The following is a 13,616-nucleotide window of genomic DNA, read 5'->3' as shown; positions in this document are numbered from 1 at the left end:
AGTGTATGATGCTTCCAAGGTCCAGATTCAGTGTGTGTTGCGTCATTACCGAGGCTTGACGGTGGGGGGGGAGTTGGGAACGAGACTCTGGACCACCACCACCACCACCACCACCACCACCACCACCACCACCACCACCACCACCACCACTACTACTAATACGACTACAGGCCAGCCCTTCTATCCCACCACTATCACGTGTCGCCCGCTCGGTGCCTTCCAGCGCAGCCTACAGGGCATGGCGTCCGTAGGGCAACGGCCTTTCTTCTACCTGACTGATCTGGCGGTGCAGGCGCGGGTTAGTGCCCTGCTAGGGAAAGACTGGCGACCTTGTGATACAGGGCAGCAGGAGGACCGAGTATCTTCCCACGAGTTTATCTGATCCCTATGCCCCTCATTACTGTCAACAACACTCACTGGGGAAAAATATGTTTACTTCAATGTGACTGAGCTGACGGTGTCCCCGTCACTACGGTCTTGTTGTGAGGCGCTGATGGGAGATCTTGGTGATGCTCACTTGTAGAGCAGGAGAGACAGCGAACTGAGGTGTACTGGCCATTTACTTCGCTATAGTCGATAAGATATACACTTGCCTGCTCCCTCACCAGACCCTTCCCTACCTGCTGCTCCAATTACTGCCCCGAGGCTCAGGACCCGCTGACCCTCGCCGCCATGACTTGAGGCACTATTCGCCACCATGGACTTGTGATAGGTGGGCGACACACACACACACACACACACACACACACACACACACACACACACACACACACACACACACACACACACACACACACACCCTGTCCCGAAACACGTGGCAGGTGTGGGCGTGTTGTGATTGAAGGATATGAAGAGTGTGAAGGTTTAGAGCAGCAGCAGCAGCATTGCCAACAACAGTAGCACCCAGTTGGCCTTTGAAAGAAGAGAGAAAAAAGAAAGAGAGAGAGAGAGAGAGAGCGAGCGAGCGCTTAAGAGCGGATCCGAGGACTTAGTAACAAAAATGTCTGATTAAAGGTGTGTCCCTCCCAGGAAAGAAAACGTCACTTTTTGGCGTCCGCATGAGTAGGTTGCGTTGAGAAGACGCGGGAAGGACGTGTGTTGTATTGGGTCACCGCAGCGAGCCGTGGAAGAGTGAGCTAACTGGCTGGTGTATCCCTCACCCGCGCCATTCCCTTGTCTAATGTCTCAGTGCGAGTAGACACCACCTCACTCCCTGTCTTAACACGGTCACCTGGAGCTTGTGGCACTGTTATATGATGACTGAATACTGCTGTCATTATCTCTTAATATATAAACGCAGAACTCTCTTTGTGGCATGTCTGTTACTAAATTAAGCATCCATTGCTATTTGTGGCCATTTCGTCATGTAGAACAGAGGAAAAAAGAAGTTTCCTTGCTCATTCTGCCTTTCACAAAACTTTCCAAAATACGCAAGAAAAAGCTTTAAAATGAAGAAATACCACCAAAGTAACTAAGAATAATCCTCATTTCTTTACGAGAGAGAGAGAGAGAGAGAGAGAGAGAGAGAGAGAGAGAGAGAGATGTCTCCTTGTTTTGTTGATGAAGTGATGGAACACGTGGAGGGGCTGCTGACATAACCACTTGAGTACTGCACCTGTGTTTGGTGTAGCCTGTGTCCTTAGACCTTTACCTCGCCAGCATTACCACCACCACCACCACCAACTCACTAGCCCAGCCAGCCAGTCAGTCCTCCTATCCTCCTCTTAGCTAGCCGTGACCCCTGACTCTCAACCCTGCTACCTACCTCACAGTGCATTAAACCCGTCCCTTACTCTATTACCATCCCTCCAGCTTCCATACTAATCTTACTATAACCTGTTCAATCCACCCCGTGCTTCTCAGTCCCGCTACATCACTTGCCTCCCAAAAACTTACCTCGCAAGTCATCGGTGGTTCTTCAACGTCCCCGAACACGGATTGAATTCTCTGCCTATCGGTGAAAGGAAGAGGTGTAGAAAGAATATATATACTCGTAATCTCCGTGTTTGGTGTAGCGGGATGGGAAGGAAAAGCGAGGAACTCTTATCATGAACACAATTGTGAAGTGGTGAGGGAGTGAGGCTGCGGTGGTGGTGGTGGTGTTGCGTATATGTACGTATGTGCTGCTGTCATCCCTTATCCCCTTGCTCATCTCTCCTCGTCTCCATTCATCCTTCTTTCAAATGTTATCTTAATCTGTGACGAAACATTACTGTGGATGTTGCAGGAAAATTTTTGTATTGTAAGAGAGAGGGACCGGGACCGGAACCGGAACCGGCACTGGCACAAGGAAGCCAAGTCTACATAGCCGCTCTGACCAGGTGTGTTGAGGCAGGTGGCTTGGCGTGGTGTAGCGTGCCCTTGGCGGTGGTGTGAGGGGATGGGAGGGTAGGAGAGAGAGGGTGGCGTGGCGTAAGGCGAGTGAAGGCTGATTGACGCAATGATTGTACCGTGAAGTGCTGTGTTTGCCGTGCGTGGTGACGGAATGTCGTGATTATTTGATTAAGGTTGTATTTGTAATGCGTGACTGAGGGAAAAAAGACAGATTGCTTTGTAGGCATGTCTTTTGAGCAGTGTTGTTTGTGTTTTACATAGAAAATACTGGAGCAAGGACTTTTTTTTTTCGTTCAGTTTTGCCCGTGTTTTGTAAAGTGTGATTGGCTGACGTACTCACCAACTCGCTGGAACACGATAGTAAACATTAATGAATTGCTGAACACTTTGACACCATCACCTCCAATAGTGTTTTCACTCACAAGGACAAAGATGGCTGACGTTGATTGAAGTCCTTAGTATACTGTATTTGTACCCATATGTGAGGTATATTTTTTACCTTTGCCAATAACACCAAGCTTTATTTACACGGTTTCGTTAATTTATTTAGCCTTCTTAATGATTTATTTATTTATTCTATATTTATTTATTTATTTTATTTATTTTTTTTTCTAGTTTGTATGTGTGAGAGCGATGTGTTTTTGAACGTTAGCGAGGGTGCTTGTTCGTCACCTCCCCAACCACCCGCTCACTCACACACCCCTGGCCTTCCGTTGACTTGTGACTACTGTGACTTTTATTATTACTTTTATGCACAAGGCAACAAGAGAGAACGAAAAAAAAAAAAAAAAAAAAAACAAGAAAGAAAAACATTAATTACCTCTCCAGCAAGGTTATCTATACAAAGTACGCGTCAAAGGCACCACTGACACAAAATAATAAGTGGAGTAGTAATTCAGAATTTTTAGTACCTGCAAGTTTATTATTGTACTGTAGGGTCAAGTAGTCCTCAAATAGCCCCAATCTTTATTTCATTGGCAGATTCAATACTGGGACAGATTTTTACCTTGAGATTGTGTACGAATAGACCATTTTCTTGACATTAGGAAAGGTCTATGAAGGTCAGAATATTAATGGCCACAGTCTTCATTATCCTATTTCCCCACAAAAGTTTCTGAAGCTGTATAAAATCACCAAATAGTAAGCAGAACGAATATGGAAATACGTCATGGTACTGAAGGGGTTAAGGCTGCCCCTGTGGAAGGCAAGAATCATTGTTTATTTATTAATGCACAAGGGAACCAGACCAAGGACAGACAAACAAATCCGGGAAAAAAAAAGTTAAAAAATTTACTACTGAGATCTAAGTGGGCCTTTTTGTTTAACTCCTTCAGTCCTGCGACGCATTTCTACCTTGAGTTTTGGATATGACTAAACGATTTTATTTCTATTAGGAACGGTCTATGGAGGTCAGAAGATTAATGGCCAGTCTTCACTATTTTAATCCCCACATAAGTTTTTGAGCCCGTTTAGAATCACCAAATAGTAACCAGAATGAATATGAAAACGCGTTATGGTACCGAAGTTAATCGTTTTTCTTACCCTTGGCCAAAATTTCCTTCTTACATAAAAAGAAAAATCAATAAACAAAAATGTGAGGGGATACTTGCTTTGGACACGCCGGCAGGAGGGACTGACGAGGCTTTCAGCTAACAAGGGGCACGGTGAGTCACGGTTAACCACTCCAGCGAGCCACACTTGTACTAAAACCTCTTATATATACGCGCAAGTGTGAATCTGTGTTATTTATTTTATTCTAACATTTTTTTCTGATTGGATTTGATGGGAGATCCCGCCCTCGATATGGTGATTTGACCACAGCAAAATTATAGTGGATATTCAATATTGCTATTACTTACTTTATCTTTTTTTGGGGGGAGGGGGAGGAGGGGCGGGGAGTAATTGGCGTGACGTAAGTGGTTTCTTTATTACTACTACTACTACTGCTGTTACTACTACTACTACTACTACTACTACTACTACTACTACTACTACTACTACTACTACTACTACTACTACTACTACTACTACTACTACTACTACTACTACTACTACTACCCTCTCTCTCTCTCTCTCTCTCTCTCTCTCTCTCTCTCTCTCTCTCTCTCTCTCTCTCTCTCTCTCTCTCTCTCTCTCTCTCTCTGCTGGATAAACTGCGAAACATGTGTCGAGTGGTCATAGATTCGTTTGAATTAAGAAGTAGCCGAAGTAAGACGACGCAACAAATGAGAACACGGATCCGAGACTGACACGATAGGCTGTGTGTGTGTGTGTGTGTGTGTGTGTGTGTGTGTGTGTGCAGACTTGACGCGCTTATCGAATGTTTGATATTCATTAATACTGATGACACGCTGGCGAAGGCGACACACACACACACACACACACACACACACACACACACACACACACACACACACACACACACACACACACACACGGGCCCCTCATGACAGCCTTGGTCCCAGTACTGTCTTCACCGTCACGTTTTAGGAGCACCTCGTGTTGTCTTGTTATCGTGAGGCACTCGTCGCTTCCCGGGGCCTTATCGTTGGGACTGATAGGGCTGATTGGGGAGCGAGGGCTAGCATTGTCTCGTTTCAGTGTTACAGTGACGTAGGGAAGGATAGGGAGAAGGGTAGGTATGTGTGTTGCTTATTGGCCGTCTTGTTGTTGTTGTAGTTGTGGTGACGGTGGTAATATTTTTTGTTGTTGTTGGTAGCCCTGCATTCAATTGGATTCCTTTGTCTCGCATTTCTCGGGTGGCAGTCAGTGTGCTGGAAACACGTACGTGCGGAAAAGCAAACGATGGTGATTTATGAAAATTAGAATATCATCAATGATAAAAAAATATTATTATTATTATTTTTATTATTGTTGTTGTTATTACGATTGTTATTATTATTATTATTATTATTATTATTATTATTATTATTATTATTATTATTATTATTATTATTAATAATATCACACACACACACACACACACACACACACACACACACACACAGTGTTATTAAAAGAAGGCCAACGAGGCGAGTGGGCTGGGCGCCGCGGGGCTGTGGCCAGTGTAGCGTGCAGTGCCCGGGTGGTGGTGGGGCCTGGGAGTAAGGGGGCACCGCCGCAACTACCGGAGGGGGTTTGTTTTGGTCAGTAGCATGGTTGCCATGGCAACTGGCACATTGTGACGACATGTGGTGGTGGCATGTTCCGCAGTGGGGAGTGACCCATCCGCCAGCCCCGCACAGCCTGGGGTCATGGGCTGTCCCAGAGGAGCTTCGTTCCCTGGGTGTGGGTATCGCTGTCCTGCGGAGTGGCTCCTTGTAGCTTGGTGGCGGGGGTCAAGAATGGGGTGCCTGACGCGGGGAGGTCTGGCCTGAGGGAGTGCTGTAGGGGGGGAGGGCGGGACGGGCCAATCAGGTGTGGCCGTGTGGTGGAGGGGGCCAAGACCCAGGGTGGCGCCGTGGTGGCATCAGCACACACCCTGCCACCACAGCCGTCACCACCCGCCCTCCGCTGTCATCCCTGGCCGTCCTCACGTCCTCGCCCCGACCCTTCCTTCCTGACACCACTACCACCGCCCTGACTCTGGCCGCGGCCAGGTACGAGCTAAGTGGCAGTACTCCTTAACCCAGTGTCCTAAGTCTGACCCATTCCCTTCTCCCTTGGCCGGGTTGACCTCCGCCTCCCCACACCTATTGATTGTGGCATGTGTTGTGGTAGGTTTGCCCAGAGGTGGTGATGTAGTGGCGGGGGCGCCGGGAGAAGTAGCGTCGTAGCAGGTATTGTCACGCGTGTGGTCTTCTCCCAGTCCCGACAATTCTAGCGAGCCCCTCCTGCGGCACTGACGCTCGGGCTGTCCGCCACCACTGTCTTGACAGATAAAACCAGGACTTGGTTTGCGCTCTGCAGGGGATTTAAGCAACTTGTGCCATGGGAACTGAGCTGTGGCAGGAGGGTGTGCCTGATAGACGAATTAAATGTTATTGAAGAAACCGCTTACTTTGCCACCGTGTTGTTTCCATTCTCAGGGTTTTGGTATCGTCATTTCTTATACTTTAGAGATCATTAATTTTACTGCCCGTATTCCCGTTACAAACGATAGAAGTTGGATAAACTTGGCGCAAATATTTATTATTATTATTATTATTATTATTTCGTCTCATTTCTCATTACAAACTGTGCTTTAGTGAATGACGACGTGTGTAATGAGTATCCTTCCCTGGACGACCTTTAGTAGTGGGTTTGTGCGAGGCGCGGCGGGTGCAGTGTTGATGAAGCAGTGATGGTGTGACGGGGCTAGGGATACACATTAGGCGCACGTTTACCTGCTGATATGTTACAGTGTTGATAGTAGTAGCGACTGGCTGAGGGCAGGAGCCACAACGTAACCCGGCATGTGTGGCTCTTGCAGGTTACTCCCGTCACCATCGCTTCTAGCTCCCCCTCCGTCATGTTGGGCCAACTAGATGACTATACCTGCGCTGTTCCTCTAGCAGCGTCCTTTTCTTCCACCCCATCGCCCCTCCCCCTCGGCCAAAGGCATCACAAGAAAGAACTATGTCTCGTGGATGCCACTCAACCTTCGGACGGTTTATCTGGCTCGCCAGGTGACTCGTCCCCAGCTGACGCAACCAGGATTCATCCATCCTGACGCCCTTCACCTTCCCGATCCCACCACCATTGTTGTGTTATCTCACCCGCCTTCTTATGCCATATTCCCTTTTTGCATCTATCCAAAAATTTCCCTTTCATAACCCAGCAGGGTTCCTGCTGACCCCGGCAATGATAGCATTAAGACTCGAACTTTGCCATTCTTATATCCAGCAATTCACGACCCTTTGGTTGTCATTCACAAAGCATCCCATATGAAAGGCTCCCCCGCGCTGCCCCACGCCGGAAGCCATACCACGGGGGCGTGGTCAGCTAGCTGTAGCGTTGCGCGGGGCAAGATGTCATGCTTCTTGTCGGGGTTAGCTTTCCCTTGTTCAATATTTACTTGATTCTGTTTTACACTGACTTGTACTGCCATGTTTGTTCTGCCGCTACACCTGTGTGTCCAGCAACCCACCAAGGCACTGGACGAGGTTGAGGTGCTGACGAGTCAGTTTCCGCCAGACTTTCCCTCTCTGTCGGCCACGAGTGTTCACACCACCAGATAGGGTTGGTCGGGTTCTGAGTGGTTATTTTTCCCTGTCCGTTGCAGTGTCCCACTAAACTCCTCCCACACCCCTTATCCCTCTCCTCTCACCCCTACCCCAGAGCACTCCCCGGAAACCCTCGAGCAGACCACCGGGTTCTCACCGTCAATTTCCTCCTGCCCCACCAATCCCTTATCATGTGTTTTATTAATGCTGTGACTCTGTGCCTAACTTTAGGAGTGTTGTTCCATGATGCTGTCCTTTCGTGGCAGATTACTTATGTTAGCATGGACATGCCCTTGCCCGCCAGCACCTCGGCGTGGCCCAATCATTACATTGATAACTTGTCTATACTTTACTGTGTTGTCAGGCGAGGCTCACAGAGGCATTGCTGTGGAAGATTTCATAATTTTCTCCACCAAACAGCGGCGGGTTTAAAAGACGCTGTTACTCAAGTTGAGTGCAAGTGGAGGCGTTACAGTTTAGTACACTACACCTTCACATTACTGGGCGTGTCTTAGTGGTGACCTCAGTAATGGCGTGGTGGTGCAGGGAGGTGAGGGGCCGCCGCTAACGTCACTAAATGGCAGGTGTTTGGTGCATTGTGGCGTGATCATGCGCGAGAACTTGATGATGATGATGAGATTCTAAGTGTTGGTTCCGATACGCTGACATAGTTTCCCTTCGCCTGTGTTCAGCCTAAGTGTTGCCTCAGATCCAGGCCGTCTTCCCATGGCGGGCGATTCCTCGGCTAACTTTCCTTTGTCATGTAATTATTCCCCTTAACCAGAGACGGAATTGCAACTGCTCCACACTTTAATTTTGTCGATAAGTCTGTCACATTCCACACTGAATACTAGATACTGCGGGTCACTTTTGCCAGGTGCTGTCTCGCCGCCGTCACGTCCCGTCATGTTGCGGAATTCCGTCTCTCCATTGCAACGCCTCATGTGTTACCTATTATAAGTAAGGCTGGTGCGGGCGGCTGGTGTGCTGCTCGGGTCAAGTGGAAGTTGAGTGACTGGTGATGACGAGACTGTGTTTGTGTTGCAGGGATGAAGCGGATGTCGGAGATGGAAGGAGAGACGCCACTTAAACGCCCCCGCCCCGCCGGCGACACAGAACTGCGACTTCTTATCCAGAGCAAGGTAAGGGCACGCCTCGCCTGGCTGGCTGGCTGGGCGAGGCCTATGGTTGGTAGTCATGTTTTGTTATGAGTAGGTTTTTAATTATTATTTTTATTTGAAACAAAAACGTTGCGTGCTGTTAAGACTGATATATTCTAATGTAATTGTCAGTGGTTCAAAATACCACTGCAGTGTTCTATACTTACCCTCACCACCTTCTGCAGAAAACTTCCTTGACTCTTGCCTTGAAAATATATCTCTTTAAGGTGTGACTTTAAATTTCACTGTGCACGTATTATAGGAAATATACAGTAATGTAATGTTTGTGTGCGCGCGCATGAGAGAGAGAGAGAGAGAGAGAGAGAGAGAGAGAGAGAGAGAGACTCTTGGGGTTGCCCACATGAAAATAAATAAAAATAATGCTGTGGAGAATGGAAGTTTTGAACGCCGAAGGACGTAGTTAAGGGATCAATACTTTACTCACCTTAGAATATAATAAAATATTGATAATAAATGAATTGAAGATAGCTATGGAAGACATGAAATGAAGAACTATGAGGATTGTGAAGGATTAAGTGAAGTATAGTGAAAACTTAACGAGATACACTTGCATCTGAGACGATCATCGCCAGGACGCGTGACTGCTCCTCCTAAAAGTGGCTGTGAAGCATGTTTGGATTGAACTTTGCGTCACTTATTGCCAAGCTTGTATAGATACCGATAGTCTCAGGCGTCTGTGACAAGGGTGGTGGACGCTCTGAAACCCAGTGAGTCACCGCGCTGCAGTGGCCTCCGCTGGCCTGCTGGCTTTCTGCTACAGCGGTCGCCCCACGCCTTAACTATTTAAGATCTGCCACACAGCAGTTTGTGTGTGGGAGAGGTAGCGCATCTAAACACCAGCCTGGTGCTATACGACCTTGTGGTGCCATCACTCGACAACCTCACGAACACACTGCAGGAATGGCATTGGTGTTAGACACTGTAGTTCATGCGATTAATTTCGTGCAAAGACACTCATTGGAATTGACACTTGTCAGTATCTAACTTAGATCTTGGAGTGTTGGTATAAATGTACACGTGTATGAGTACAAACGCAAACATGTATATCCCTGTTCTTAAGACATTTTATGGATTGGGATGATTGCTGGATTTCAGTAGTTTTATTCACACAGGGACTGCCACGGGTAGGCCCGACGGCTTCTTGCTGCTTCTTTCTTTCTTTATTTTTTATGTTCTTATACATTTAATTACAAAATCACACGATTACAAATCTGATGCGTGTGGTCAGCGATACTTGTAGGAATCAGCATCATACGCATCAGGCGTCTGCCAGATTCCCTAAAGACGTGTCGTGTAACTGCGGGAAGAATTGATACAACAAAACCAGCAACATTTCAACGCGAGAGTAAAGGTTTTGCAGGCTCCGGTCACTGCAGTAGAATGCCAGTTATGGGGCGTCCCGAGGCACAAGAAGGTACAGTAACTTGAAGCGCCGTGTATTGATACCTGCCTGCAATCTTGATCTTCCCATGCCTATAGTAGTGGCACAGAACGCCATCAAGATGATACATGTAGAGCGCGTCATCGCGGGGGAAACTTGGTATGCATGAGACCCTCCTTGTAAATTTTTCTAAAACCATCCAATCTGCCATTCGCTTCCATACGACCTCACCTAACCTGCGTTGTTCAGTTAGTCCATGTACAGAATTGATGTGGCAAGAAAACAGCTGTAGGTTCGGCCACTGCAGTGTTCTTCCGTGCATGATCCCCAAGGTCATTTAAGGTCACAAGAAAGCAAGAATGTAACTGGAGCAGGATCTCCTTGAGAACTTTTGTTCCTTCTGGTCAGCTTTAGTGTCAAGCGTCCAGCAGAAATGTGTGTGATGGGAAACCAACATCTTGAGCGTACACTAGTGCCTTGATGTTTTCTGCACTGTTAAACGTTCTAAATATATTATGCATTGTGTATTGTCTTCCTTTAATTACCTTGGGCAACGCTGGGCACTCGTGTGTGTGTGTGTGTGTGTGTGTGTGTGTGTGTGTGTGTGTGTGTGTGTGTGTGTGTGTGTGTGTGTCAGTCATCTCATTGGCACTGTGAGAGTGGAGGACGCTGTGCCGGCAACGTGTGCCATGGGGTGGCTTGAGTTGCCGGGGCGTGCGTGGCGTGAGTAACGCGTGTCCTGTGTTGCAGGCTGCTGGCTCCATCATCGGCAAGGGAGGACAGAACATCTCCCGTTTACGGAGCGAGGTGCGTATACTCCTCCCGCCCCTCTCCCCCGCCCCTCCCCGCTCCCCCAAGCCGATCCTTTCTCTTTCTGTATCACATCTTAATATATATCTGCCTGTCTCTGATCCATTGGCCCCATAATGATTTTTTCAGTCTGTGCTAAATATTGATCCACATTGTTAGCCTCTGACTCTTGCTCTGCACCACACTTCTGTGGCAACACTGCTGCACCAGCAGCCATCTGATCCTACCTCGGGGAGTCTTATTTTTTATAATCATTATAATTGTGACTACAAACTTCCCTTCTTATTTTTTGTTGAAAGAAAACACTTATAAAAACAGGCACACTTCCCGGCCAAGCAGGGTATTGGTAGGTAGTGTGCCGCCCCCCGCGGCCCGGACCGTCCCCCGCCACCTCTCAACCTCCTCACTCATCTTCATTGTCACTTGGTCACTGTTTGGTGCAGCAGAAACGTGCTGCTTGTGTTACTTTGGGGATGAGAATGGAGTGTTGAGGGTGTGGATCGGCCGGGGTGGCGGTGGGCCTCATGGGCGGCAGGTGGAGAGCAGAATTAGCCACACACACCTTCCACCATGACCTGCCCAACTGTGACTCAGAAGCGGCATTGGTTCTAGTTGCCCTGGGCTGGCGGGCATCGGGCTGTGTGGCTGTGGTGCTGCCCCCCCTGGGCCCTCACGGCCCCGGGGGCAGCATGACGGTCGTCGTGGCTGGTGCCTGTCCCACCCTCTCCAATCACTGGTGGCGGGGGAGGGCGGGGGAGCGCCCTCCACGCCAGGCCGGCCCTTGCCCCCGCCAGGTGACCCGGTGCGCCAGGCCCGTCCCGGCCCCACTGGTGCACCGGGTCACCAGCTGCACATCCCACCTAGTCCGCACAGAGGCACCCTTAATTTACTATCCTTGTGTTATACTGATGGTGATAATGACAAGATAAAGTAGGAGGTAAATATGTGAGTGCCAGTCTGTTAACTGGAGCCTTTTCTCCCTCCCTCTGCCCCTGCCAACGCGGCTGCCCCCGATGCCCCGCCAACGTCTGATTGGTCAATACCAACTTGTTTGTGACCAATCCCATGTTGGCCCTGCCCCCTCTCGACTGACTGACGGCCGTGGTCAACTATGATTGGTTCATGTCCCGCCCAACCAACGTCCGCCCCCCACCCCTGAGCAGAATCCAGCCAGTATTACCGTGCCCGATTGCCCAGGCCCCGAACGGTAATTAGTCCTCTTTTACTGTTTTATCGTTTTTGCCTACCATCTCAGTCGTCTAAAGATGATGTGGCGAGCCATAACCCATTTCAGTCACCTGAAGACGATGTCAACAGCTTGCGACACACTCCGAGCATCATTGTTCAATGTGGCCAGGAAGTGACACACACAGACGTATCACTGGAGTTGCAGAAAATCAGCAGAGTCACTTGTGGCCTGCAGCAGAAATGGCTGTCCACCAATCCAGCCGTTATTTGTGGTGCTCTCAACCTGTCATGGCGTCCTGGTGTGTTACGGACGACATGATGAGTTGAGTGCGTCTAATTCCCCATGTGCGGATGTTGTAGCAAGCTGTTAACACTGTCTTCACTGCCTGTCAAGGCTATGGCCATCCTTCCTCACCACCTTGCACCTGTGGGAGAGACGTGACGAGTCTCTGGCACAGCTTCTCGGCAGGTGTGTGAGAGGCAGCCACATGTCAACGGTGTCTGAAATGCAGGCTTGAGGATGAGCCCTCCACATGGCCCTTCTCCCTGTTTCGCTCCACGCAGATTATAAGGATAATATGGATTATGTGGAAACTTGAGTCCTCTGCTTCAGGAGGTTCAGGTCTCCATGTGCAATGTGTTGAGTAACCAGGCATAGGCATTACTCTGGCCTACCTGTTGTGCCCCTTAACTGCCCATCCTCCCTCAGTCATTGTGTTCACCCTCCCTCCCATTAGTGTGAGTCCACTTTGTCCCCTTAGTGGCTAGGTAAGCCCTTCCCCTTCCTCCCTCACACGACCACCTCCCTTGAGTCACAACAGACAGTAAATAGTTGCCAGTGTGCCTTCCTGCCACTAACCAACCACCTCTGTGACACCATCATCCAGTAGACAGCTGTGTCCTCTTCACATGCAGCCAACTATGAAGGGTCTTCCCCCCTACACACTCCTCACCGACATTCACTTTCAACACATGGCTGATGATGTCACACCCACAGGAAAGAAAAATTAAGGCAGAGCTTTTTTTCCTTGGTCCTAGATTTAGAAGTCATCCCAGGCCGACTGCTACTGCTGACTGGCCACACGACCCCTTAGACCATTAGACCATTAGATGTTCCACCCTGCACCACCTCAACTCAACTCAACTCACTCTTCATTCGTGGCCTGCCCCCTCTCTCTCTCTCTCTCTCTCTCTCTCTCTCTCTCTCTCTCTCTCTCTCTCTCTCTCTCCTCTCTCTCTCCTCTCCTCTCCTCTCCTCTCCTCTCCTCTCCTCTCCTCTCTCTCTCTCTCTCTCTCTCTCTCTCTCTCTCTGTCAGGCACGCCACCACACCCCTTACCTTCCTTGATATTGCTTTCCCTTACCAGTAACAGTAGCAGTCACTCCTCTCTCACTTGTGTACTGGGCGTCACAAGCAGCAGTAGCAGTCTTCACTTCCACAATGGGATGACGTAATGGTAATGACTGTAAGGGGTTGTCACACACTACTACTACTACTACTTTTACTACTTTTACTACTACTACTTTTACTATTACATGATGGTATTTTAATGAACATCTAAAAAAAAGGGGGAATACTT

General features: G+C 48.7%; 1 protein-coding gene across 9 annotated transcripts in view; it reads left to right on the top strand.

Annotated features, from left to right (window-relative positions):
- Nucleotides 1–13,616, top strand: part of LOC123517782 (heterogeneous nuclear ribonucleoprotein K-like) — a 172,971-nt gene that overhangs the window by 131,485 nt on the left and 27,870 nt on the right. For 8 of the 9 annotated variants that reach the window (XM_045278241.1, XM_045278240.1, XM_045278243.1 and 5 more), the window contains 3 exons: nt 8,526–8,620; nt 10,791–10,847; nt 12,014–12,057. In XM_045278241.1, the coding sequence (XP_045134176.1) occupies nt 8,526–8,620; nt 10,791–10,847; nt 12,014–12,057 (196 nt within the window). Of the gene's footprint in view, nt 1–6,745; nt 6,942–8,525; nt 8,621–10,790; nt 10,848–12,013; nt 12,058–13,616 lie in introns of all 9 variants that reach the window. The other variant, XM_045278242.1, reaches the window with a different exon arrangement.

Source organism: Portunus trituberculatus, chromosome 42 (genome assembly GCF_017591435.1).
Source record: "Portunus trituberculatus isolate SZX2019 chromosome 42, ASM1759143v1, whole genome shotgun sequence".
NCBI lineage: Eukaryota > Metazoa > Arthropoda > Malacostraca > Decapoda > Portunidae > Portunus > Portunus trituberculatus.
The sequence above is the reverse complement of the archived record's forward strand: the minus strand, read 5'-3'. Positions and strand labels throughout refer to the sequence as shown.